The sequence below is a fragment of the Barbus barbus genome (assembly GCF_936440315.1).
Source record: "Barbus barbus genome assembly, chromosome: 7".
Taxonomy (NCBI): Eukaryota; Metazoa; Chordata; class Actinopteri; order Cypriniformes; family Cyprinidae; genus Barbus; species Barbus barbus.
The window spans coordinates 11,097,825-11,122,241 of record NC_136735.1 but is presented as its reverse complement, the minus strand read 5'-3'; the positions used below and the strand labels follow the sequence as shown (position 1 = coordinate 11,122,241).

The window sequence follows — 24,417 nt, the reverse complement described above, 5'->3', positions numbered from 1 at the left end:
AAGACCTTCACCTCTTCTTTTGTAACTGTCTTAGGCTATATGTAGACTGCATGTTTGGAATGAATGACATGGTGAGAAAACGATGTTAGAATTAGTATTTTAAATTCAGCCACATTTCTGACATTAATAGTAATTAAATCATTCATCATAGATAATCAGTAAAACAAGAAGCCCATTTTCCCAAACATGGAAATGGTCTACAACATTGAATGTTATCAATAGCCTAATCAATTTCTATACTTAATTCCAAAAAGTTATAGAAATATTACAAAAATGTTTCAGAACATAACATATGCCAAAACAGATGTAATTTTCAGTTCAGGCAGGAACTGGTAGTGCTTTGCAACCAGCTTAACGTAACAGAAAACATCTAACAATTATTATTATTTTATTTTTTTTTGTGCAAAAGTGAAAGTATGGTTGTGAAACAGTGATTTCTATTCATACATTTTTTTGTGCAAATCGTTCTACTGAAAGTAACCTAATTGACTGCCCAGACAAAAGTAGTACAGATAAAAACAGTAAAATCTGTTTGAGGTACATTCCTTTATTTAAGGGCCACCTTCTAGACTGATATATAATGGTCCATCATAAGGAGGGTAGCGATTTACAGTAGAATTGTGCATGGCGTGGATAACCAGCGAGAGTCCTCTTCAGGCTGTTATCAAGAATATTGTGGTATAATGGCTATTATATTGGTATAATAGCCTTTTTATAATATTTATCTTATATGTCTTTAAGTTTGTGACTATGCATATACTATGCACTATCTTATTGTTTTATTTATTTATTTTTCAGATTAAGCCATAATGACTCAAAGTTCGCTCTATAAAATTATCATCCTCTTTGTCATTCTGCACAATGACGAAAGGTCTCTGGCTTTCAAGGTTCTCCTAACTAGTTCCATTACCCACCAAGAAATAACCCAAAAAACAATTTTTCAAACAACAGCAGAAGTCTCTAAGGCTCAGGCACTTTAACAAGGAAGAGATTTTGTGCTGGTGGGTGAAGACAGGAGTCATTATTTTGTTGTGATTATGAAGTTGATTCGTTAACTTCAAAAACTGCTTGTTTTCTTTTTTACATTTTGAGGGTATAATTAAATTACTACATTAGAAATACACATAATGACAACATATTTAAAACATTGTAAGCTGGAAAGGTAGCTGGGCTAAAGATGACTGAACAGAATTTTCTTTTACCAACTTTTTTTTTTTGAAAGACCAAAGTCACAGTCTGCTGATGTCTGCAAACAGCTTGAATATTAAAAAAGAAGGACTTTGATGCATCAAATGTCTATCCATTCATTTTCACGAATGAAGACTGTGAGAGACACACAATCTATTCAAAAGGAAAGCACTTCATGTCAGTGTTTGCGTGTCTTTTCTGTTTCAGCCAAGCGTATTGACAGTTGAGTCTCTGACAAAAGCTTGCTCATCTCCAGCATCAACCAAAGGTTTCCAAAAAGCCATTAGTAGAGTTCGCAATAAAAATGCCTGGGTTGATGGAAAATATTTGATGAGTGCAAGACACCACTTTGATGGCGAGACTTTTTTGAAGGGCCGAGACCTCATCACAGAAGGTGTCAAAGCTGTTGCCCAACAGGGTAATTATGAAACAGCAAGAAAGTGGTTGGGTGAGGCTCTACATACTCTACAGGTGTGTCAGTAGAAAGAACTAGATCATTTGTCCCAGCCTTTTCATGACTTTTGTAGAAAAGGACACATTTCTGACAGAACAGATGCAAACTAAGTAATGGCGTCAATCTGATTCATTATTCTTATTTTATTTTTTTGATTAAAATGCTCTAAAATATCTTCAAAATATCTATGTGAAGAATTTCAATAAAAGGGGTATTCTGGAGTCAAGTAAAAATGAGGCAAAGAAGGGTTAAGTGATTTAGCAGAGCCCACACAACCAAAGACTATACAAATTGATTGATTAAAGCAATAGTTCAACCAAAAATAAAAATCATGCCATAATTTAATCCCTCTCATGTCATTCGAAAGCTGTATGACTTTCTTTCTGTTCTCAGAGCTATATAGACTTTGCAAACTTTAAGAAACTGTCCTTAAAACTGGTCAAGATAAATAATACATAAATGTGTAATCAAAACCATTTGTGCCATTGGCCTCCTTGTGTGTCTTTAAATGATTTCTACAGTCACAGCAACTGGATAGAACTGGGGAACCAGTTCCCATACTCCAACCTGATCAGACCTGATAAACAACATTGCAGATATGGCAAACAATTAAAGTGGCATTATCTATTTTTCTGTTCTATACAGTTCACATTGTTGCAAATCATTAATACATTAATGATTATTCATACAATACATATATTCATACATACAGTGATGTCTGAGTCATGAAAAAAATATTTGAATAGGTGCTTTTTAGTAGCTTTTAATTAATAGTTGAAACGATTCACTTAAATTATTCACCTAACTGAACTGAACTCACAAGTTAAATGAACACTAAACTAAATCAAATAATTGAATAAAACTAATTCAAAATGCCCCACATCCAGAATGTAAGCAAATTCTCTGGCAAAACAAGCAAAAACCGTTGATTCGTATGCTGTGCAAAATATCAGTTCAGAAGTCTTTTTGGATTTCTTTATTTTTCTATATTTAAAGAACCTACAAGACCCACTTGTAGAAACTGTGATGGAGGCAACTGTAGAAACAATATACTGGAAGACACCATACAAGAGAAAAAAACTGACATCAGGATACTTTGGATTCTCCAAACCATCTGGTATTGAAATCTTGATATCCTATCAATCAATCAATCAATCAATCAATCCAGTTTAAACTAATCAATGCATATTGAATATTACAGGAAAATGTAGCCACGGAACTTTCTTTGACATTTCAAATTGTTTTAGATGTCAGGCACCATATGCATTCAAAAAGCAAATATCTATTTCTATTATTGCAGAAGACTAGGTAACCATTACAGAGGTAACTAGATTTTAATTATTTAAATATATATGTTTGTCAATACCTTAATCAGTTGGTGAGTCGAGAACAATCAACAAAACTTCCTCAAGGGAATTTCTGACAGATGTGTCTGTAAGAATTTCAGTACATCCTTGACTACTCTGGCATCAGGACAAGCAGATCCGAATACATTCTGATCAAAAACATGTTTACAATTGTCTTTTCATATGTGGACAACATCTGGATACAGGTTGCATTTCAATGCCAAGTGTAAATGGGGCAAAAATGAACAATTAAAATGAAAACAGACTTAGTTGAAAAATAGATTGCAACCTTTTCAGGCAATCATGAATACTACTTGCCTCGTTTTGGTCTTTCTCCCTTAGTTTGATGGGATTTTCTCAGAATTCAGTACTGTGCTTTGCAATCGATACCACAGGCAGCATGGGAGATGACATTGATGAAGTACGACGAGTCACTTCTGACATCACTGACAAGATGAGAGACGCTGTATCAGAGTACATCCTGGTGCCATTTAATGATCCTGGTTAGAGACGTTTTTATTACTTGTTTTAATTTATTTCACAGAGAATGTGTGTGTACCTCTGAAGAAATGATGGCTCTAAATTACTCAAAAATCTAAACTCAAGAATATAAACAACTAGTAATTATGTGTGGAAAACATGACCTGATTTACATTACCATAGTATCTTATTATCTATAATAATATATTATTAACTGACCCTATTACACTCCCAAAGACTTTGGACCACTGATAAGAACAACAGATCCGGATGAGTTTAAATGACAAATTAATGCCCTTCAACCACATGATGGAGGAGACACACCAGAGCTCAGCCTCTTGGGACTCAGGGTATGCATTTGAATCATATACAGTTGAATTATATATTGTATTACTACATTTGTGAACATATGTATATATATATATATATATATATATATATATATATATATATGTTAATCATTTTGCATCCCAATCAACAGACTTCAAACTATTTTTTTATTTTCTCCCAGCTGGCTCTGACTGGTTCACCTCCCCAGTCTAAGATATTTGTTTTCACAGATGCTGATGCAAATGACATAGAGTTAAACAACACTGTGTTGGCACTGATTGAAAGTACAAAGTCTGTGGTATGTATTAAAACTTCTGTTAATATTATGGACAGAATTAATTCTGAATCTATTATGGCCATAGACATATATTTTGCCAATGAAACAAGCTGAATTCCTGCACCTGCAAAGAGTATCAAGTTATAATTTATTGACACTATCTCACCTAATGCATGTTGAGTAAAAATAAATGTATGTTTTCATTTTATTTTTACTAACTAATAAGAATAAGCAGCCTGGTCTAATAAAAATGCATATAAATAGTAAATAAATATAAATACGCCAAATTTTGGCGTGCATATAATACGCAGTTTTCACATGCATATAATATAAAATTTGTTGCCGTGCATATGATTGACACACATTGAAGTGTTATCCGATGAGAAGCTCTATTTGCGTTTGTCCCTCCTCTTGAGAGATAAGTGACAAGTGTTTGTGTCTCGCGGTTCGGGTCCCAATGTTGCCAAGGCACGGCAAAGACTCGGATCCTGCTGATAGCACTCGAGTTGAGCAGCGCTTTAGGGGATGTGTGCCTCCATGTTTGGATTCTAACACTCAAGGGCATGTTCTGCTTTTGCGTTTGTCTCAGCGAAGAGCATGCACATTCAGTTACTCGTGTATCATGATGAGTCACAGTGTCTAGGATCCGCTCGCGTTTGTTCCTATTCCCTAGGGATGCGGAACAAAGTGTTTGTGTCTTGGCACAGTTTCTCACCTCGCGGTCATCGCTTTGATCTGCAAGATCCACACACCCTCTCTAAACCGGTTGTCGGATGTCACAGATACTATTGGGTTGTTATAGTAATGAAGTGTGAGCACGGAGTCATTTCAGCCCTGATCCTGCAAGATTGTGGGTGGAGCTATATTCAGCTCAGCCATGCCTCTCTAATATGCATGCTAGTGTGTGTGTAAAGCCTTGCTGGGCGTGAATATATTTTAATGCTCTGTGGAGAGAGGTTTGCCAGCTTTTTCTCCGAGTGTTTTCAGCATCTAGAGTGATTATGGGGAATGTCTCTTCCTGTGTTAAGCTGGAGTGTAGCCGTCTGCGGATGGTTATGCTCCAGCCTAAGCTTACTTTGTTCTGGAATATGGCGGTCTGAGGGCAGCCATGTTCTAGCCTGGCTCCTTAACTAGGTTGGGTTCCCCTTGGCACAAGTTCTCTTGATTAAGTGCTGAAGTCTTTGTCTAGGCATCTGCTATTCAAGGATAGCTGTGTTCCAGCTCGTAGACAGCTTCCCTTTTAGGGGTTTTTAAATAGTGGTCTCTGTGAGCTCCTTGCATGGACTGTGCTGTCCCCCCTTCAGGGTTTTAAGTAAATGGCCCACTTCCATCTTCAGCCTTATCTGAGTGAACTGCTATTTGAGGATAGCTGTGTCCAGCCCTCTAGTGGTATGGCCTCAGCTTACATCAGGCTTTGATCGCTGACTATGATGTTTATGTGTTCGCTCTTTAGCGAAACATTTACTGAGGGTCTGGATCTGAATGTTGATAAAGTGCTAATTGTTGGAGATTTTAACATTCACGTTGATAATACAAATGATGCATTAGGAGTTGCGTTTACTGACCTAATCAACCCTTTTAGAGTCAAACAAAACATCAACGGGCCCACTCATCGTTTTAATCATACGCTAGATTTAATTATATCGCATGGAATTGATCTTACCAATATAGATATCGTACGTCAAAGTGATGTTACTGATCATTTTCCTCTCTCACTGATTGGACTGTTTTTGAAGCCGCTGCCACCGATCTGGACGAGCTCACAGAGACTGTAACATCATATATCAGTTTCTGTGAGGATATGTGCATTCCTAACAGGACTCGTCTAATCTACAACAGTGACAAACCATGGTTCACTGGAAACCTCAGACAGCTCCGTCAGGCCAAAGAAGATGCTTACAGAAAAGGGGATAAAGTCTTGTACAAACAGGCCAAATACACACTGGAAAAGGAGATCAGAGTGGCAAAGAGGAATTATTCTGACAAGCTCAGGAAAAAAATATCTTCCAGTGATCCTGCTTCAGTGTGGAGAGGATTGAAGGATACCACCAGTTACTTACAAGACACCATCCCCCAGCACTGTGGAGAATCAACACCTGGCAGACGACCTGAACGAGTTTTATTGTCGTTTTGAAAAATCACCCCACACCCGCTCTGAACACCTCTTCACACAACCATTAACACCTCCAGCAACCCTCCTCTCCCCCACACCTACAATTCAAATCAGCGAAGAAGATGTGTGCCAGGTCTTCAGGAAGAACAAAAGAAGGAAAGCACCAGGCCCAGACGGTGTGTCACCAGCCTGTCTGAAATCCTGTGCTGATCAGCTGGCCCCCATCTTCACACAGAACTTCAACAGATCACTTGAGCTGTGTGAAGTCCCCTCATGCTTCAAACGCTCCACCATCATCCCCGTCCCAAAGAAACCCAAAATTACTGGACTTAATGATTACAGACCTGTGGCTCTAATGTCTGTAGCCATGAAATCATTTGAAAGACTGGTTTTGGCTTATCTGAAGGACATCACTGGAGCCTCACTGGACCCCCTGCAGTTTGCCTACAGAGCAAACAGGTCTGTGGATGATGCAGTCAACATGGGACTGCACTTCCTCCTGCAGCATCTGGACAGATCAGGGACTTATGTGAGGATCCTGTTTGTGGACTTCAGCTCCGCTTTTAACACCATCATCCCAGTCACCCTTCAGAATAAACTAACCCAGCTCTCCGTCCCCACCTCCGTCTGTCAGTGGATCAACAGCTTCCTGACAGACAGACAGCAGTTAGTAAAGCTTGGTAAATTCACATCCAGCACTCGTACCATCAGCACTGGAGCTCCTCAGGGCTGCGTACTCTCCCCACTGCTCTTTCCCCCTGTACACCAACGACTGCACATCTAAAGACCCCTCTGTCAAGCTCCTGAAGTTTGCAGACGACACCACACTGATTGGCCTCATCCAGGACTGTGACGAGTCTGCTTACAGACAGGAGGTTAAGGAGCTGGCTGTATGGTGCAGTCTTAACAACTTGGAGCTTAACATGCTCAAAACTGTGGAGCTGATTGTTGACTTCAGGAGAAACCCCCCTGCTCTCCCCCCACTCACCATCATGAACAGCACTGTGACTGCAGTGGAGTCATTCAGATTCCTGGGCACCACCATCTCCCAGGACCTGAAGTGGGATATTCACATAGACTCCATTGTCAGAAAGGCCCAGCAGAGGGAAGTTCAACCTGCCACAGGACTTACTGAAACAGTTCTACTCAGCCATCATTGAATCCATCCTCTGCACCTCAATAACTGTCTGGTTCAGCTCAGCTACCAAATCTGACCTCAGAAGACTACGGAGGGTAGTCCGGACTGCTGAGCGAATCATTGGTACAACCCTCCCCACTCTCCAAGAACTGCACTCATCCAGAGTGAGCAAAAGGGCTGGTAAAATCACTCTGGACCCCTCACACCCAGCATACTCCCTCTTTGAACTGTTACTGTCTGGTCGACGTTACAGAGCTCTGAGCACCAGAACGACCAGACATAGGAACAATTTCTTCCATCAGGCAATCCATCTCATGAACACTCAACAATAAATGTGGAACACACAACTATAATACATTATCCATTCACCACACTCACTTATTTTATTTTCTCATTTCTAATTTGCACATACTTCACCTGTACATACATAGTTGTCTATATTATATATTGTGTTTTTGCTGCTTTGTACATTGCCTATTTGGTCATTTGTATATTATTATTTTATTATCCTGTCCTGTTGCTGTCTTTCTGTTGCACTGTGGAGCTTCTGTCACTACAACAAATTTCTTGTATGTGTAAACATACTTGGCCAATAAAGCTCATTCTGATTATGATCATTTCCTTGTATCGTGCATGCTGCGTATTACTGATATTAATTATATGGCTCTGTGTTATCGTCCGGGCAGAACTATTGTTCCAGCCACCAAAGACAGATTCACAAATAACCTGCCTGATTTATCTCAACTGCTCTGTGTACCCATAAATGCACATGAACTAGCTACACGAAATGACTAGCAACATGGGCACTATCTTCTCTAATACATTAGAAGCTGTTGCCCCCCTCAAATTGAAAAAGGTTAGAGAAAAACGTAATGCGCCATGGTACAACAGTTATACCCATTCTCTCAAGAAAGAAACTCGTAATCTTGAGCGCAAATGGATAAAAACTTAGAAGTTTTTAGAATTGCGTGGAAAAACAGTATGTCCAGCTATAGACAGGCTCTAAAAGCTGCCAGGGCAGAGCATAGCCGCAAACTCATAGATAATAACCAAAACAATCCAAGGTTCTTATTTAGCACAGTGGCTAGATTAACAAATAAACACACGCCACCTGATCTAAATATTCCCTCACAGTTTAATAGTAGTGACTTTATGAATTTCTTTACTGATAAAATAGATAACATCAGAAATACAATATCAAATGTAGATTCTACGGCGTCTAGTATTTCAGCTTCATTCATCGCACCCAAAGAAAAACTGCAGTGCTTTACAACTATAGGACAGGAAGAGCTAAATAAACTTATCAATGCATCTAAACCAACAACATGTTTATTAGATCCTGTACCCACTAAACTACTGAAAGAGTTGTTACCTGTAGCAGAAGAACCGCTTCTCAATATTATTAACTCATCGTTATCTTTAGGTCACGTCCCAAAACCATTCAAGCTGGCAGTTATTAAGCCTCTTATTAAGAAACCACAACTAGATTCTAATGAACTGGCAAATTACAGACCCATTTCAAATCTCCCGTTTATGTCTAAAATTTTAGAAAAAGTTGTGTCTGCTCAATTGTGTTCCTACCTGCAAAAAAGAATTTCAGTCAGGTTTCAGGCCTCACCATAGAACAGAAACTGCACTTGTTAAAATTACAAATTACTTGCTTCTTGCTTCAGACCAAGGCTGCATCTCATTGCTAGTATTACTTGATCTTAGTGCTGCGTTCGACACTATAGACCATGACACACTCATAGATCGATTACAAAACTATACTGGTATTAAAGGGCAGGCTTTAAGATGGTTTAGATCCTACCTGTCCGATCGCTACCACTTTGTTCATTTAAATGGGGAGTCATCTCAATTATCACCAGTAAAGTATGGAGTACCACAAGGATCTGTCCTAGGTCCGCTGCTATTTTCAATATACATGTTGCCCCTTGGTAATATTATTAGAAAATACGGGATTAGTTTTCATTGTTATGCTGATGATACTCAACTATATATCTCAACAAGACCAGATGAAACTCCTCAACAATCTAAGCTAATAGATTGTGTAAATAATTTAAAAGATTGGATGACCAATAATTTCCTCCTATTAAATTCAGATAAGACAGAGATATTACTTATTGGACCAAAAAAACAGTACACAGAATCTCTTGGATTACAATTTGCAACTAGACGGATGTACTGTTACGTCCTCTAAATGAAAAAATCTGGGTGTTATATTAGACAGCAACTTGTCCTTTGAAAATCATATTTCCCATGTTACAAAAACAGCATTCTTCCATCTTAGAAACATTGCCAAGCTTCAAAACATGCTACCCTTTTCTGATGCAGAAAAGCTAGTTCATGCATTCATGACCTCTAGACTGGACTATTGTAATGCACTGCTAGGTGGTTGTCCTGCATCTTCAATAAACAAGCTACAGATAGTCCAAAATGCAGCGGCTAGAGTTCTTATCAGGTCAATAAAATATGATCATATTACCCCAATTTTACAGTCTTTGCACTGGCTACCTATTAAGTTCCTTATCATTTACAAAATATTATTACTTGCCTATAAGGCCCTAAATGTTTAGCTCCTGCGTACCTAACTCGTCTTCTACCACGCTACAATCCAACCCGCTCCCTAAGGTCGCAAATCTCTGGACTTTTGGTAGTACCTAGGATAGCAAAGTCAACTAAAGGAGGTAGAGCTTTTTCACATTTGGCTCCCAAACTCTGGAATAGCCTTCCTGATAACGTTCGGGGTTCAGACACACTCTCTCTGTTTAAATCTAGATTAAAGACACATCACTTTAGCCAAGCATTCACATAATGCATCTTATAATCTTGTACTGCAGTTATATCTGATCAAATGTACATTATTATTATTCTTTAGCTTGGGTTGAACAAATAATTTTTGCTTCGATGGAACAGCAGCTACGCTAATTATGTCTCCATTTGTTTCTGCCACGGGATTAACATCCCAATATATAACAATATATTAAGGTTCTGCAATATATTGTGGAAACTTAATTTCCTGTAGAGCTGCTTTGCAACGATTTGTATCGTAAAAAGCGCTATATAAATAAACTTGAACTTGAACTGAGGGTCTGGATCTCCCTCTTGTGAGCTCCTGGTCAATAACACGGTGCTTCGTTAGCCTACTGTGGGACTGACATGGATTGGGGACCTCCTTAGTATAACCATCTGAGAGTCCTAACGCATGGTCTGGGCAACTTTGCAGGAAGGCTATCAACGAGTGTATTGTTTACTTTGGGACTAACAAGGATTAGGGTCCTCCTTAGTATAGTCATCTGAGGGTGGTTATATTCCAGCCATTCTTATGGCAGGACGGGCTTACCGGAATACGGCTGTCTGAGACTATCTGTGTTCTACTGCAGTTGCGGTGAGCCCTCTTATGGAGATGTCCCCTTTCCTAGAACCTAGCTATCTGAGGATAGCTATGTGCTAGCTCAGTGATCTCTCCCCTGCTTAGGGTTTTATGTAGCGGTCCCTTCGAGCCCTTGCCTAGACAGTACTATCTCCCCGGTTAGGGTTGTAAGTAGATGGCCCACTCTCTGTGGTCTGGGCAGCTCTGTAGGATGGCTATCTCAGCTGTTTTATTCTGGTCCACCAGCCTTCATAAGACTTTAGGGACATAGCTATCTGAGGATAGCTGTGTTCTAGCTCAGCAGCTACTCTCTTTACCTGGGATTTAAGTAGCGATCTCTTGAGCTCCTCTAGAGGCTTTCTAGGTAGCCTCTTCAGTGGTCTTGTGTATCCAGGCTAGTTCTGCTCACATAGCATAGCTATCTGAAGATAGCTGTGTTCTTAACTTGGGTAGGATGTTCCCTTTGATTTATTTGGGTTCCCACATTTCTGCCAAGTTGCACCCTTGGTGTCAGTGGCATGGCCCCTTTCTAAGGGAAGCCTTACGTGTATGTATGTTGCTTCCTTGGTGCTCTCTCACCAGGTGGACAGGCATGTGCCTCGGCATGGCATGGTTGGATGTTGCTCCCCATAGTGCCCCCTCGGGGGTGCATCGTAAAGTTCCCTAGTAGGGGAAAGTCTCGGGTTACGCATGTAACAATGGTTGCCTGAGAGGGAACGAGATGCTGCTCCCCCTTGCCATGCCTTCGGCCTGCCTGTCTACATCTCCTTCAGACAGCTAAAGTGGATGATGTATTCAGCAGGTGCCCTTTTATACTTCCGGGCACTCCGCCTATGATGTTGTGGGCCAATAGATTGGCGTTGTTTCACATGTGCTTTAGACACCAATCATGCAGGCTGCATTCCCCATAGTGCCCCCTAGGGGGTGTAGTGTCTCGTTCCCTCTCGGGGAACCATGGTAACCCGAGACATTTTCATGTACATATATGCATCTACCCCACAACCCTAATCCTACCCATCGCATAGCATATACACACCAAAGTCCATTTTTGCGTATCAATACCATATAAAGAGTTTTCGCTTTTTTTTTGCCATACTATTTAAACGCACTTTCATGCAATCGGGTAGGAATAAGAAGCAGTGTTTAGTAGGCCTATTCTAAAACATTTCTGAACAATCCTTTGTTTATATGTACTTTCTACTTTCTCGAAAACAAAACCACCTTTTCTATTTTGACAAACTTTACACTCTGAAGATGTACATACATTTAGCTCTTGTACATGCAAGCGTTTTGTAAAAATATGGTATTGAGTTATGCATGCTTTTTCTAAACATTTGCACACTATTCTCTGATCTGAAAATAGTACATGAAAAATGAAAGAAGTCCTTATAAGAGTGTTGGTTACTCATTGGTTGATTGGTTACACATTTATTTGTAAATTATTTGGTAGGTCTAAATAGATGAGTTGCTAAAGTGTGTAAGTCAATAAATCACATTTCCTTTGCTACTTTTTTATAGGTGAACTTCATGTCGACTAACAGTCTTGCTGCTCGCCGGAGGAGGAGCGAGGATCCGAATCAGGGCCAGACTCAGTATTACTCCACCAGGATCTCCAATCTCTTAAAACAGGTCTATTTGGATTTCGCTCTGGTCTCTGGAGGACTGGCGATTGAGGTCACTAAAGCAACGCTTCCTCAAGCCACCAGCATTATAGCGGATGCCTCCACATCTGCTCTAGTAATGAAATCAATATCTCAAAACTTTCACACAGTGTAGTAGTTGTATTAAGTTTTTCACAAAACTGGGGTTGGTTGAGCATGTGGGCAACTTTTACACAGTGCGTCTGACTGTCCTTGATCCAGTAAGCCTTTGGAACATTAACATTAGCTCATTAAAGTCCTACACCATCAAAGTCCTTGGCAACTTTTTTCTCTCTCATACATTTACAAATGTCAACAAGGCACTAGAGGTACAGTATATATATATATATATATATACACAAGTAAAAATGCTACAGCACATTTTTTAAGGTAAATAGGACTGTAATCATTAATACAGTATTTTTACTGTAAGTTAGAGTTTTACATTTCTACAGGAAATTTATTTACAGTGTAGTTCACCCAAAAAGTACAATTCTGTCATCATCTATTTACTCTTTCTGACACTGTTGCTTCCTGCAAGTTTTGTAATGCTTTGAAAGTGAAATGTCAAATGAAATTAAATTTATTTGAAAATGAATACAATGAAGTTAGAGGTTTACTGCCACTAGTGTTGATTTCAAGTGGAAACTACAATCAGTTTTATATAGGTGACTGGTTTAAGTTCTGCTAAAAAAAAAAAAAAAAAAAAAAAAGCGCACTGTAGGTAAAGGCACATTTTTCCAGTTTTGGGCTTTCAGGTTCGGAATTACATGACCGTAAACAAATGAAGGCACTGTCTGGATAATAAGCAAGTACTTAAGATTTTAGGACTGAATCATTATTGTGACAAATAATTTTCTGGTATGTTGTATATTTGGCAACAATTCTTTGAAACCCTAAATGATGCAGTGTGTAGCTTTTTATTTCTCAAACAGCCATGTTGGAAGGTTCACTTTGTAGCCAAATTGTGAAATAGTGGTTCAATGAAGAATCGGAACCATTTTCATACATGAATTTGTTACCATAGAGTCGTGACCGTAACCCTATTGAAAGTTGACTTTACAAAGTGGTTTGATATTCAAATTGCCAATATAAGATCTGAGCCAAAAAATTTATGCAACTCTTAAAGGAAGTAACTGTTGAGAGTGTGCCACTTTTTTGTACAGGGACGGTAAATTTGACTCCAGCACATCCCAAAGACTTTCAATGGGTTAAGGTCAAGACTCTGTGCTATCCAATCTTTCACAGATTGAGGCTGATGAATCTGGTCATTGTCATGCTGGAATATGTACATGGGTACGTCATGGATATGACAACATGGTTGTCACGGTCTTGTCGTGTTTTGATATTTGGTTTGTTTCCTGTTTGTCATTAGCAGTTGTCCGCTTGTGACTGGGAACACCTGGTATAGTTGGGCTTCGGATATTTAAATGTCTGTTTTACTAACTAGCAGTGTGTGTGGAGTTGTTCTGTTTCTTTTTCCTTGTTTTTGCAGGAATGGGTACAGGTGGCAGGTGTCCTTGGCTTAGAACTTCTCCACCAGATCCTCGCTGATTTCTTCTGTGGCCATGTTGAGAACTTCTGCATTTTTTATTGTCTTCTTTATTTCCTTTCTTTATTCACCTAGAGAAAATATATAATAAATATATTTGTTGAAACATTTCATTTGTGATAGCCTTCTTTTGTTTCAGTTGTGAGTCGAACTGTAACAATGGTTGACAGAAATAAAAAAAGCTACACACTGAATTGAATTAGGGTTATAAAAATAATTTTCGCCAAACATACAACATGCCAGAAGCGTAATAATAGCTGCAAAAACGATCCAGTCCTAAAATCTTAAGTATCTGCTTATTTAAATCCAGATGGCACCTTTTTTGATCAGGAAGTATATCTCTTTAATTTACTTACTGAATTGCCAGGTCAACGTGACATTGACTTCCTGTTCAACTTTGTGGAGCTAAGTGAAGGCGCTCATGCAGGCTACAGTGAATTAAACGGCAGACCAAGTGAGTGAACATAAAGCATAGCCTATAACAATAAGCAACTTATGCAACAACTCGTATTTTTACTCTCTCTATTGCTCTTTCTCTGCTACAGACAATAACGTCACACTACTGCTTACCGTCATGGGAGGGGACTCTGTTACCCCCACAGAGGTGGCTCTTGTGGAAGCATCAGGATCCCAGATTATTATTGGAACCCTAGAAAAGATTGCAGATGGGGATTTCCTAGTCACAATGAACAGTGTCCCAGCAGGAGAATTTGTTGTCCGTGTAATGGGGGAGAGGACTTCCTCACGCTCATCAAATTATCATTTTCAGAGACAGTCCGTCACTCAACACAGAGCTTCCAGTGTGGTTATTACTGTAAGATCAGGTTTTCTAACATTACTCAAAAAATACTCGGACAGTATTTTTCTCAAACTATACTTATAACTATTCATCATATTTATACACTTAGGCTTGGACAGATGAGGTGTGGGAGCCTGGGAAGACATTGAGCATACCTTTTACGGTGGTATACAATGGCTCTGATGAGCTGAATATTAATGCCAGGAATGACTGTGGGTTTGCCATAGAATTTCCCAGCATCATGTCCGCTGGAAGTGAGATGAGTGGAAATAGCACAGTAAAACTAACTGCACCCTCAGACACCCCTTCAGGCACTGAAGTGACTCACACTATTAAGGCAGAAACATCAGGCAAAAGTGACTTCAACTATGCTGTGTTTAAGCTTACAGTTGTTTCTCTGGTAACCATCTATCTAAAATATGCATTTCTGAATCATGTTATATTAAAGGGGTCATACGATGCGATTTCAAGTTTTCCTTTCTCTTTGGCGTTTTACAAGCTGTTTGTACATAGATACAGTAAGATCCTTGAAGTTGCAAATACTAAAGCATAGGTCGGCAATTAGCGGCCCCCGGGCCACATGTGGCCCGCAAGCAAAAACATCTGGCCCGTGAGATTGTTTGAACTAGAGAATGAAAATAAAAAAAAATAAATGATACTTTTTTAAAAATCGGACTGACAGTCTCAAAAAAGCTCTTTATTTGGAAACCTCATTTTTCAGAACAGAAACATTTCAATCGATCTAAATTCTTATTTGTTATATCTGGATACGAGGGTGAATAAGCGCATCAGCGAGGTGCAGAGTGAACGCTCAACATGCAAAAACAAATGACGTCAGCGGACAGCGTCTGGTGCTGAAATTCCAATAGTCTCTAAAACACAAGTTGTCACTCAAACAACGGACATAGGCGTCATATTATTGTGAAAATTAAAACACTTCTTTCAAACAGGCCAGACATCAAACATAGGTATACGTAGGAACAGAAATGGGAGTAGCACGAGTTTTAAACAGCGTGCGTGTTATTTAGGCCTTTATATGACTGTGATGGCGCAACAAATATAAACCAATAATAATGCATTGCACTGTCGGAAGCAAATCGGAGTAAATCAGAGCTAAAAGGCTGAATCTACTCGACCATGGGCTGCCGGGCTCGGCCCCTGAAACGACAGAGCAGACGTGCTTACACCCTGCACCGCATCAGACAGCGCTTCTATGCGGCGGGCAGCTGACCTGGCAGAGAGCGACATCTGTTTCACTGACTCGATCACACCATCCATCGACTTGTTGGCATCAAGTTCCTCCAAAACGGTCACCATCATCTCCTTGAAGACCTCTGCGTCAGTGAATGGCTTGTTGTGCTTTGCGAGCACCCAGGACGCTTTTAGAGATGCGCTAGTTACCTTCTGTTGGGATGTGAGACCTCGCACCAAGATCCTGTTGCTGTGTGCATAAGCACCTTTCAGGGCTTCGATCTTGCGCTTTCGTGCCTCTGTCTTCTGAGGGAACGCAACCTTGAAGTTAGCATGCTTCGTTTCATGGTGCCGTCTAATATTGTATTCTTTGCATACCGAGACAACTTCGTTGCAGGTGGGCTTTGTATTAATAAAACTGGGCAGGATGAATGCATAGTTCTCTGTCCATTCATCATGAAAGATCCTGTTTTCACTGCTAACTTTTCTCTTTAGATTTTTTGATAGTGCCATTTTTTTGCAGCTAACAGCAACACGTGGAAATGTGTGTGTGGGTGGTTGTTGTTGTTGTTTTTAACAAACGTGCAGATAATTAATAGCGCCCCCAATGCCCAGTCAGCAAATTTAACCTACATCAGCCAGCTTGAATGTCTCAGTACGTCTGTTCTGTCATTTCACGAGCGCCTACCATTTTCATCCTCCCCTATTAACTCAATAAATTAGCCATTGTTTTGGTTGTGGCCCGCCATGTAATGGCTTGGAAAAAATCTGGCCCGAGGCCAAACTTAATTGCCGACCCCTGTACTAAAGTCTCAAAACCAAAGAGATATTCTATAAAAGTTAACATGTCTACGTCACAGTGTGGGAAGATTTGCAAAACACTGCCCAAATGTATACGCAATGAAAGAAGTCAGAACTATTATTCTCGCTTTAGTATTGTTGTTGCCACCGGCGCCATGTTGTGGAGACGCTGTTTGGGCTTCAAAAAGAGGACACAACTAGAAATCAGTGGTTAAGTTGTATTTACAACACTGTTCCAGAACAGTTCAACCCAATTATTAGAGTGTGTGCAGTGCATTTTACGGAGGACTATTTCCTGAACCTGGGAGTAGCCTGCTAGCTGTGCACATACAGTGGTGTGAAAAAGTGTTTGCTTACAGGTTTAGGGGGCAAGCACTTTTCACACAGGGCCATGTGGGTTTGGATTTTGTTTTCCCTTCATAAAAAAAAAACTTAATTGAAAAACTGCATGTTGTGTTATCTTTGATTAATATTTAAATTTGTTTGATGTTCTGAAACATTAAAGTGTGACAAACATGCAAAAAAAAATAAAAAATCAGGAAGGGGGCCAACACTTTTTCACACCACTGTAGGCTGTTTCTATAAAGTGGGGCAATTCCAACTTTGCAAAGACAGTCTGGCACTTCTGACTCACAGCCTTTAAGTACGTTTTCTTATTTAAAGAATTTGCCATGACTATTCAAACGCAACTTTTGAGCAATGTAGAGTAGCGATTGTTGTTTGTCGTTTCTCCGATCACAAATGCAGACATGGTAATGTTTACGTGGCGCAATGCGTAAAAAGAAAGTATAAGTCATTATAATCAGTAAATATGTCCCCACTGGATGCAACAACTGCCTCGTTTATAATGAGATTTATTGTTTTTGTGTCGTCACACCGGGACACTGCATCACAATATGGTAAGGGGCATAACATTTCTGCCACACGCTTGAGGTATTCGGCCATTGACATTGCACTAGATAGCTGGCCAATCAGCACGCCTCGCTTCTCAGAATGACGAGCTTTGTAAACATCGACACGTTTCAGAAAGGCGGAGCATAGAGGAGCACAATAATGTACAGTATATGGAAAATGTGTTTTTTGAACCTTAAACCCGCTTAAACATATTGCATTACACCAAATACACAAAATAATGTTCTTTTTTGCAACGTCATATGACCCCTTTAAGCAAAAATATTTGAGAACACACAAATGATATAAAGATAATGGACCATAAATCTGAAATGTAAATGTAATATTTATCCATGAAAGTTTGGGGTCAGTAAGATTTTTAATAAAGAAACTAATACTTTTATTATGCAAGGACATATTAAATTGATCGGCCATTTATAATCTAACAAAGATTTATATTTCTGTTCATCAAAGAATCCTGAAAACAAATGTATCAAGATTTCCACAAAAATACTAAGCAGCTGTTTTCAGCACTGTTAACAATAAGAAATGTATCTTGAATAGCAAATCAGAATATAGAATGGTTTCTGAAGAATCATGTGACACTGAAGACTGGAGTAAAGGCTGCTGAAAACTCAGCTTTGCCATCACAGGAATAAGTCACATTTTAAAATATATTACAATAGAAAGGAGATCTTTTAAATTGTAATATTTGACGATATTAAAATTTTACTGTATTTTGACCAAATAAATGCTGCCTTTGTAAGCATACAAGACATTTTTCAAAATCGTGATAAAAATCATACAAACTCCAACCCCCCCCGAGCTGGAAATGTTGGAATATGCTCAAGACCAGTAACATCTGCTGTCACCACCACACCCAACACCTCCATGTCTACTGCTTCTGCAACAAACAGCATGACTACAGCGACAGCAGCAACATCAGCTACAACTAAAGCAACGACAACAGTAACTTCCTCTCCCTCCACTAATACCACAACCGACAGTGCTGCACACTATTTTTATCCACCTATCAGTTTTTGGGTTAGTGTGGGAGCCATTTTGCTTTTCCATGTATTATGGTTGTAACTTTTATTATTGCCTTAACACTAACGTTATATCACCCCTGCCAAACATTTGTTGAAATTATCAACAGAGTCTGTGGTTTGACTAATTTTTATGAATACTTAATTTAATATGCATACCTAAGATAATCGTAATTTCAGATCTGAATTTAGGTTGACGGATTAAATTGATTGTTTTTGAACAGACAAACGGTGATGGTATTATAACTTACTGACAACTTTAATACAAATGAAAAGGGGAATTTGTATTAAATTATATTTGTATTTATGAAAAGGGGCAGTTTTTATTATATTTATATATTAATCTGCTTTTATAATCTTTAACATGTATGAAAATTATATTAAATGTACTATATTCAATACTGCTTAATGGGTTTTGAATTATTGTTTTAGTGAAAAAAACCTATATATAAAAACCTGGGTATAATTTTACTAATGCTAAAGAACTTCTCACGCTGACATGTGGGTTGAACATGTCTTTTCAAACTCCATAGAACAAGAACTTCTACTATAACCAGGCTTAACCAATCACAGCTTCTATAAATAACACAATAGAATAACAGAATTTGAAACTATTATTCACCATAAATGGACAACTTTAAATCAGAAATTACATAGCAGTTTTAATGCAGACAAAGTAACCTATACTAGAATAATATTTGAGAACCACGTCATTTTCTGTGCAATTATCTGAGATCTTTTGCTGAAGGTGCATGAATTTATTAACATTAATGTTACTTATGTTACATAACTGGATTAAGCAGTCTTTTAAGTTAAATGAGTACAAAAGTCTTTCACACTTTTTCGAATTAATGTAGAGATTTTAAAATTGAGTTTTAAAAGCTTATGTTTCATCTTATGTGTCATTACTGTAAGCTACACTGCAACCTAGCTAAAAACAAAATGCAACATGAAACGCTAATTGCAACCCAGTGTTCTTCAGAAATCTGTTCTATTACCCAGTAAAACAGGATATTCAATGAGAAAAAGTGTAGGGACTTGATTTTATCTATTAGGAATTGCTTGGATCATCAAAAGTGGCCGTTTCAGGAAAGAACCAGGTGGTTTGCAGGAAGTATAATGTTAACCACCAAAAAAGAAACCGTTTTCATTATTACACTTGATAAAAGACTTTGTCTTTTTGGAATACTGTGCACCAATGCATCTTACATTCCAATGTAATCAGCCACAAGAACAAAGCAGTAATATAATCTCTGTAAATTAATATTTAGATTAATGATAGGTACCAATGTGAGTATTCTCTACCTCGTGAAGTCTAGAATTGTCCAGTAGACACACACATTCTCTGTTGGTGTTTCACCAAAATATACTTGTGAGCAAACATCTGTCCACATCGATCGCAACCAAAAGGCTTCTCACGTGTGTGGATCCTCATGTGTGTTTTGAGGTTTGAAGACTGGTTGAACATTTTCCCACAAAGGTTACATCCATAAGGCTTTTCACCGGTGTGAACAGTCACATGTTTTTTTAGGTTACTTTGATCTGTGAACTGCTTGCCACAGTGCACGCATCTGAATGGTTTTTCTCCTCTGTGGATGCTATGGTGTCTTTTGAGACTAGATGCCTGACTAAATCGCTTACCGCAGAGTGTACAGTGGTGATGCCTCTCCCTGTTATGAAGTTTTTGATGCAATAGGAGAGTGCTGGGTTGAGAGAATGCTTTTCCACAATGTTTACACATAAACTTGTCTTTCCTTTGCATCTGAGGCAAGTCTAACTGTTTGAAAGAAAAGCACGATGTGAAAGGGGACCGTTCGGATTGAGAACTGACATTACCTTCACCGTCGTGTGTTAAATGGCCTTCCATATCAGGCATAGACAAGCCATTAGAGTCCATTGGAGTTGCATAGGAACACGTGGGATCTGCGCTCCCTCTGTACATCAAAAACTGATCCCCAGAAGGTCCTCCGTTGCATTCAGATTCAGCATAGGAGGCATGATTTGTGGTTCTGTTAAATCTCCTGGAAACCCATGAGGGATAGGAAGGGACAGGCTGCAGGTTAGTCCCTGCATCTCCATCACAAGGTCTCTCCATTCTAATTTCACCTGTTTGGAAATACAACATGCTTAAATGGAAACTAGTAAGCAATAAAAAAAAGAGCAAATACTGTATTTAGTAATTATGTCAGTTACAACAAGAATTTTCTAGTTACTACTTAATAAATGTGCATCTTCACCTATTTCATTTATTTCTGGGTTTTCGTCCTCAATGAGATCAGGTCGCATTCCATTGGACTGCCAGAGGAACAGATTATTGATGGTGAATTTTATGATTTTTAAAAGGCAATTTTGTCTGTATTCCAGACATACTATCTCTGTACCATGAAATATAAAGACTGAATATGATTTGCTGGTAATACTTTACAATGAGGTCCCATTAGTTAATATTAATGCATTAAGTAAAACTGTTAGATGTTAGTTAATAAAAATACAACTGTTCATGTTAGAAATCGCTAGTAAATGTCACAAAAAACAAACAAACACTGTAAACACACAATGTAACACATTGAAAAAACATGACATTTTGAAGCAGAAGCTGAAATGTATGGAAGCCCGTTTCCGCCACTGAATAAAAAATAAAAATCACAATTTTCATCTCACAATTCTGACTTTTTTTCTCAGACTTGCGTGATATAAACTCACAATTCTGAGAACATATCAGTCCCCCCCCCCCCCCCCCCCCTCCTCAAAACTGGACTTAATTTTGAGTTTATATCTTGTAATTCTGACTTTATACCTCACAACTGTGACTTTACATCTCACAATTCTGTGAAAAAAGTCCGAATTGTGAGATAAAAAGTCGCAATAACCTTTTTTTTTATTATTCAGTGGCTGAAACGGGCTTCAATAGAAATGGTATTTTCTTGTAACGAAACACTCAATCTTTATTTTTAACTTTGATTTTAATAATGTACTCGTAAATTATATTAATAAATGCTTTTGTTCATGTTAAACCTGAATATAACTAGACCACAACAAACAAGCTTCCTAGGAATAGGTAACAATATTAATCCTACGTGAACAAAAAAGGGAAGCATTATGTAAACTGTTGCTGCTGGAGAAAAACGGTGAGTCTGTCATGAGCCTGATTTGTAAAGAAATACAGGTATGTTCAAATGCATCTCTCATACTAACCTCTTGATGGCAGTGCTGGACCGTGTCCTGGTCTATGAAGTTATCCCTGTGGACTGTTGCAAAAACACCTGTACTCCCGTACTGTGTGTTGTCTTACCAGGAAAGCAAATTGTAAAAATAAAACACGGTAAACAAGGCTGAATTTTAATTTTCTCAATCTCAATATCCATTCAAATGTTTGTAATTTTTTTAATTATTTTCACTGGAAATATAAAATAAAATATGCAATAAATAGATACAATAAATAACACGATCATTAATACTAAAATTTTAATGTTTGACAATTTATGAATCTATTCCACAATATATTACCAGATAAGTAATTAGAAATCAAATAATGTTTGATTTCTAATTACTCATCTGGATTAATTTTAAATCCTCACACTGATTTTGCCATCCATATATATTGCTGGCGGACAACTAAAACAAACAAAAGTTAAAAATAACAAAAAACACACACGCATACACACACAAACATTAAAAACATTTCTCCTTTAAAATCCATATTTTGCCATTCTGTTGACATTAACTGATCACAAATCTGAGATTAGGATTTGCACTTATTCCCTTAAATAATTTGGATGAAAAAAAAAAAAAAAGAGAAAATAATTTGAATACACCATACTCACTTTTTTCAGTAGTCTCGGTTTCTCTTTCTGACTGTTCACACCTCATGTTGCCAGGTCTCTCTTCTTTAATAAGGAGAACGTCTGGCTCGTCATCCTCTACAGACTGATAAAAAGCACAATGTTGTTATGGTTCCTGAGAGTAAATGTTTATTGGAAAAATATTGGTTTCTGAACAGTTGCAATAAGTGGTCAACTGACATGGGTTGTTCAATGGCCTATGCCAGCATATCTAGATATGTACAGCACCGTTAATAGAAATTAATACTTCTATTGAGCAAGCATGCATTATATTGATAAAAAGGACACTTACATTACAAAAGTTTTCTATTTGAAATAAATTTAGTTCTTTTGAAGGTTTATTGAGGACCAAATCAGCAAATTAGTAATAGAATCTGAGTACAAGACATTTGAGTATGATTTGCGACTTCTTTCCAAAAAATTAAACAAATTTCACCAACCCCAAACTTTTTAAAGCAATGAATCGGTTTACAAAACACAACTGAATAATAGCAAGCAACATACAGTACCTGAAGTTGCTGAAAGGAAATAGACATAATATTTATGCCAAATCACCATAAAACTTTAAGAAATGTATTATCCTAAGGAGATTATATATATATATATATATATATATATATATATATATATATATCCCCTTTGAGTGCTGTAAAATACTGAACAAAGAACAAGGTTCAGTGGAAATTGAATGAACAGACAACAGAGGTTTGCCATTCGAAGTGTACAAAGCTCGAGGACAAAAGTGATGAATGCAAACTTTTAAAGATTAAGGCAAGGAGATACACCCCTTCACTGTTTATGCAGACCTGGTCTAGTCTTTCGGGTTGAAGATGCGAGCCTTTACCGGAGCGAGCTTTATCTTCATCCCTACCCTCGTTACACATCGAAGCAATTTTCACTCTAATTCGCCCTGGAAACAAGCATATACGTTCTCCATTAGTAATGAAGGAGTTATAATAGTGACTTTTAATATCCGACATCACTATTGTCTAAATGACCATGATCACCCCTTTACCTGATGCTTTTTCGTGAACATCTGTTTTTGTCCAGGCAGTTGACTCGTTTCTCAGTTTGAGCGCTCTTCTATAAAACGAATCCCTGATTTCTAGCACTTTCAGTTTCTTTTTAAGGAGGTTATTCTCCTTTTCTGTTTGAGATATTTCAAGCTGTAATTCGGTATAGCTGTCCTCAACAAGTTTGCAGATTTCTGCCACAGCGGCGTTTGCGAGTACTTCCATAACTGAAGCGATTTGCGTCTGAAACGATACAATATTTGCCATTGCGTTGGAATCTATTTAGAATAAGCTCCTTTAATAATAGTGAATCAGTCCATCCAACACGGGTCTAGAGCTCTCTTCAAACGCGAAGCTGACCAATGAGTCGACAACATCCGCTTGTGCTTTTTAAAATAAAAGCTCTCATGCTACCAAGCAATTTTCACGTGCGCATAAATATTAGTTATTTTTACTTTAGCACAATATAAGAGTGGACATCGCGGTGGATTTCAATTATAATACATACTTTGAAAGGCTTCTTTCTGTCATACAATATTTTATTTCTGAAAAGATAAAAATGCATTTTCTTTTTTTCTGGCTGTTGACAATATTTTCTGATTTATGAATAAAACCTTATTCAAGTAGCCATGTAAACAAAATGAAACTAGATTTTTTTACTGGCTTTATCCAGTGGTCAGTTTTATTTTCTGGAAAAGTATGCTAATTTTCATATTTATTTATATTAAGATTTAAAAAAAAACTTCTAATGCAAAATAAATAATGCGATTTCCCAATACAATCAATCAACTGGGGGAGCATGCATTTTTTTATCCTATTCACCTGGGATGTCTTGCCATAAAAGAAACTTACAGAAATCAATTATAAAATACATAGATTTTAAATGCAGTTTATTGCATTCATGGTTGACTTTTTTTTCTGTCTTTCATGTATCATTACCACT

General features: G+C 38.1%; 1 protein-coding gene and 1 pseudogene across 2 annotated transcripts; one reads left to right on the top strand and one right to left on the bottom strand.

The window, feature by feature from the left end:
- Window positions 1-624: 624 nt before the first annotated feature.
- On the top strand, window positions 625-15,212 carry LOC306872312 (von Willebrand factor A domain-containing protein 7-like; annotated as a pseudogene). Its single transcript has 12 exons — window positions 625-678; window positions 1,396-1,659; window positions 2,153-2,256; window positions 3,331-3,491; window positions 3,706-3,818; window positions 3,980-4,096; window positions 12,218-12,436; window positions 13,835-13,853; window positions 14,259-14,345; window positions 14,437-14,705; window positions 14,800-15,090; window positions 15,204-15,212. The product of its transcript is annotated as a von Willebrand factor A domain-containing protein 7-like (transcript).
- Window positions 15,213-17,521: 2,309 nt separating this feature from the next.
- Window positions 17,522-23,859, bottom strand: LOC306872177 (uncharacterized protein). The gene is made up of 6 exons (XM_079420624.1): window positions 23,477-23,859; window positions 23,268-23,371; window positions 22,444-22,546; window positions 21,815-21,906; window positions 20,857-20,914; window positions 17,522-20,725 (listed from the first exon to the last, which is right to left on the bottom strand). The coding sequence occupies exons 1-6, from the start codon at window positions 23,739-23,741 to the stop codon at window positions 19,935-19,937; spliced, it is 1,413 nt and encodes a 470-aa protein (XP_079276750.1). The 5' UTR covers window positions 23,742-23,859; the 3' UTR covers window positions 17,522-19,934.
- Window positions 23,860-24,417: the final 558 nt, after the last annotated feature.

Excerpts from the sequence above, each read along its gene's own strand:
- LOC306872177 (XM_079420624.1), bottom strand. The coding sequence starts at position 23,741 with ATGGCAAATATTGTATCGTTTCAGACGCAAATCGCTTCAGTTATGGAA. Across the intron at positions 22,547-23,267 it reads AACCCGAAAGACTAGACCAG|TCTGTAGAGGATGACGAGCC; the intron begins GTCTGCATAAAC and ends GCTTTTTATCAG. Across the intron at positions 20,726-20,856 it reads CCCAGAAATAAATGAAATAG|GTGAAATTAGAATGGAGAGA; the intron begins GTGAAGATGCAC and ends ATTTCCAAACAG.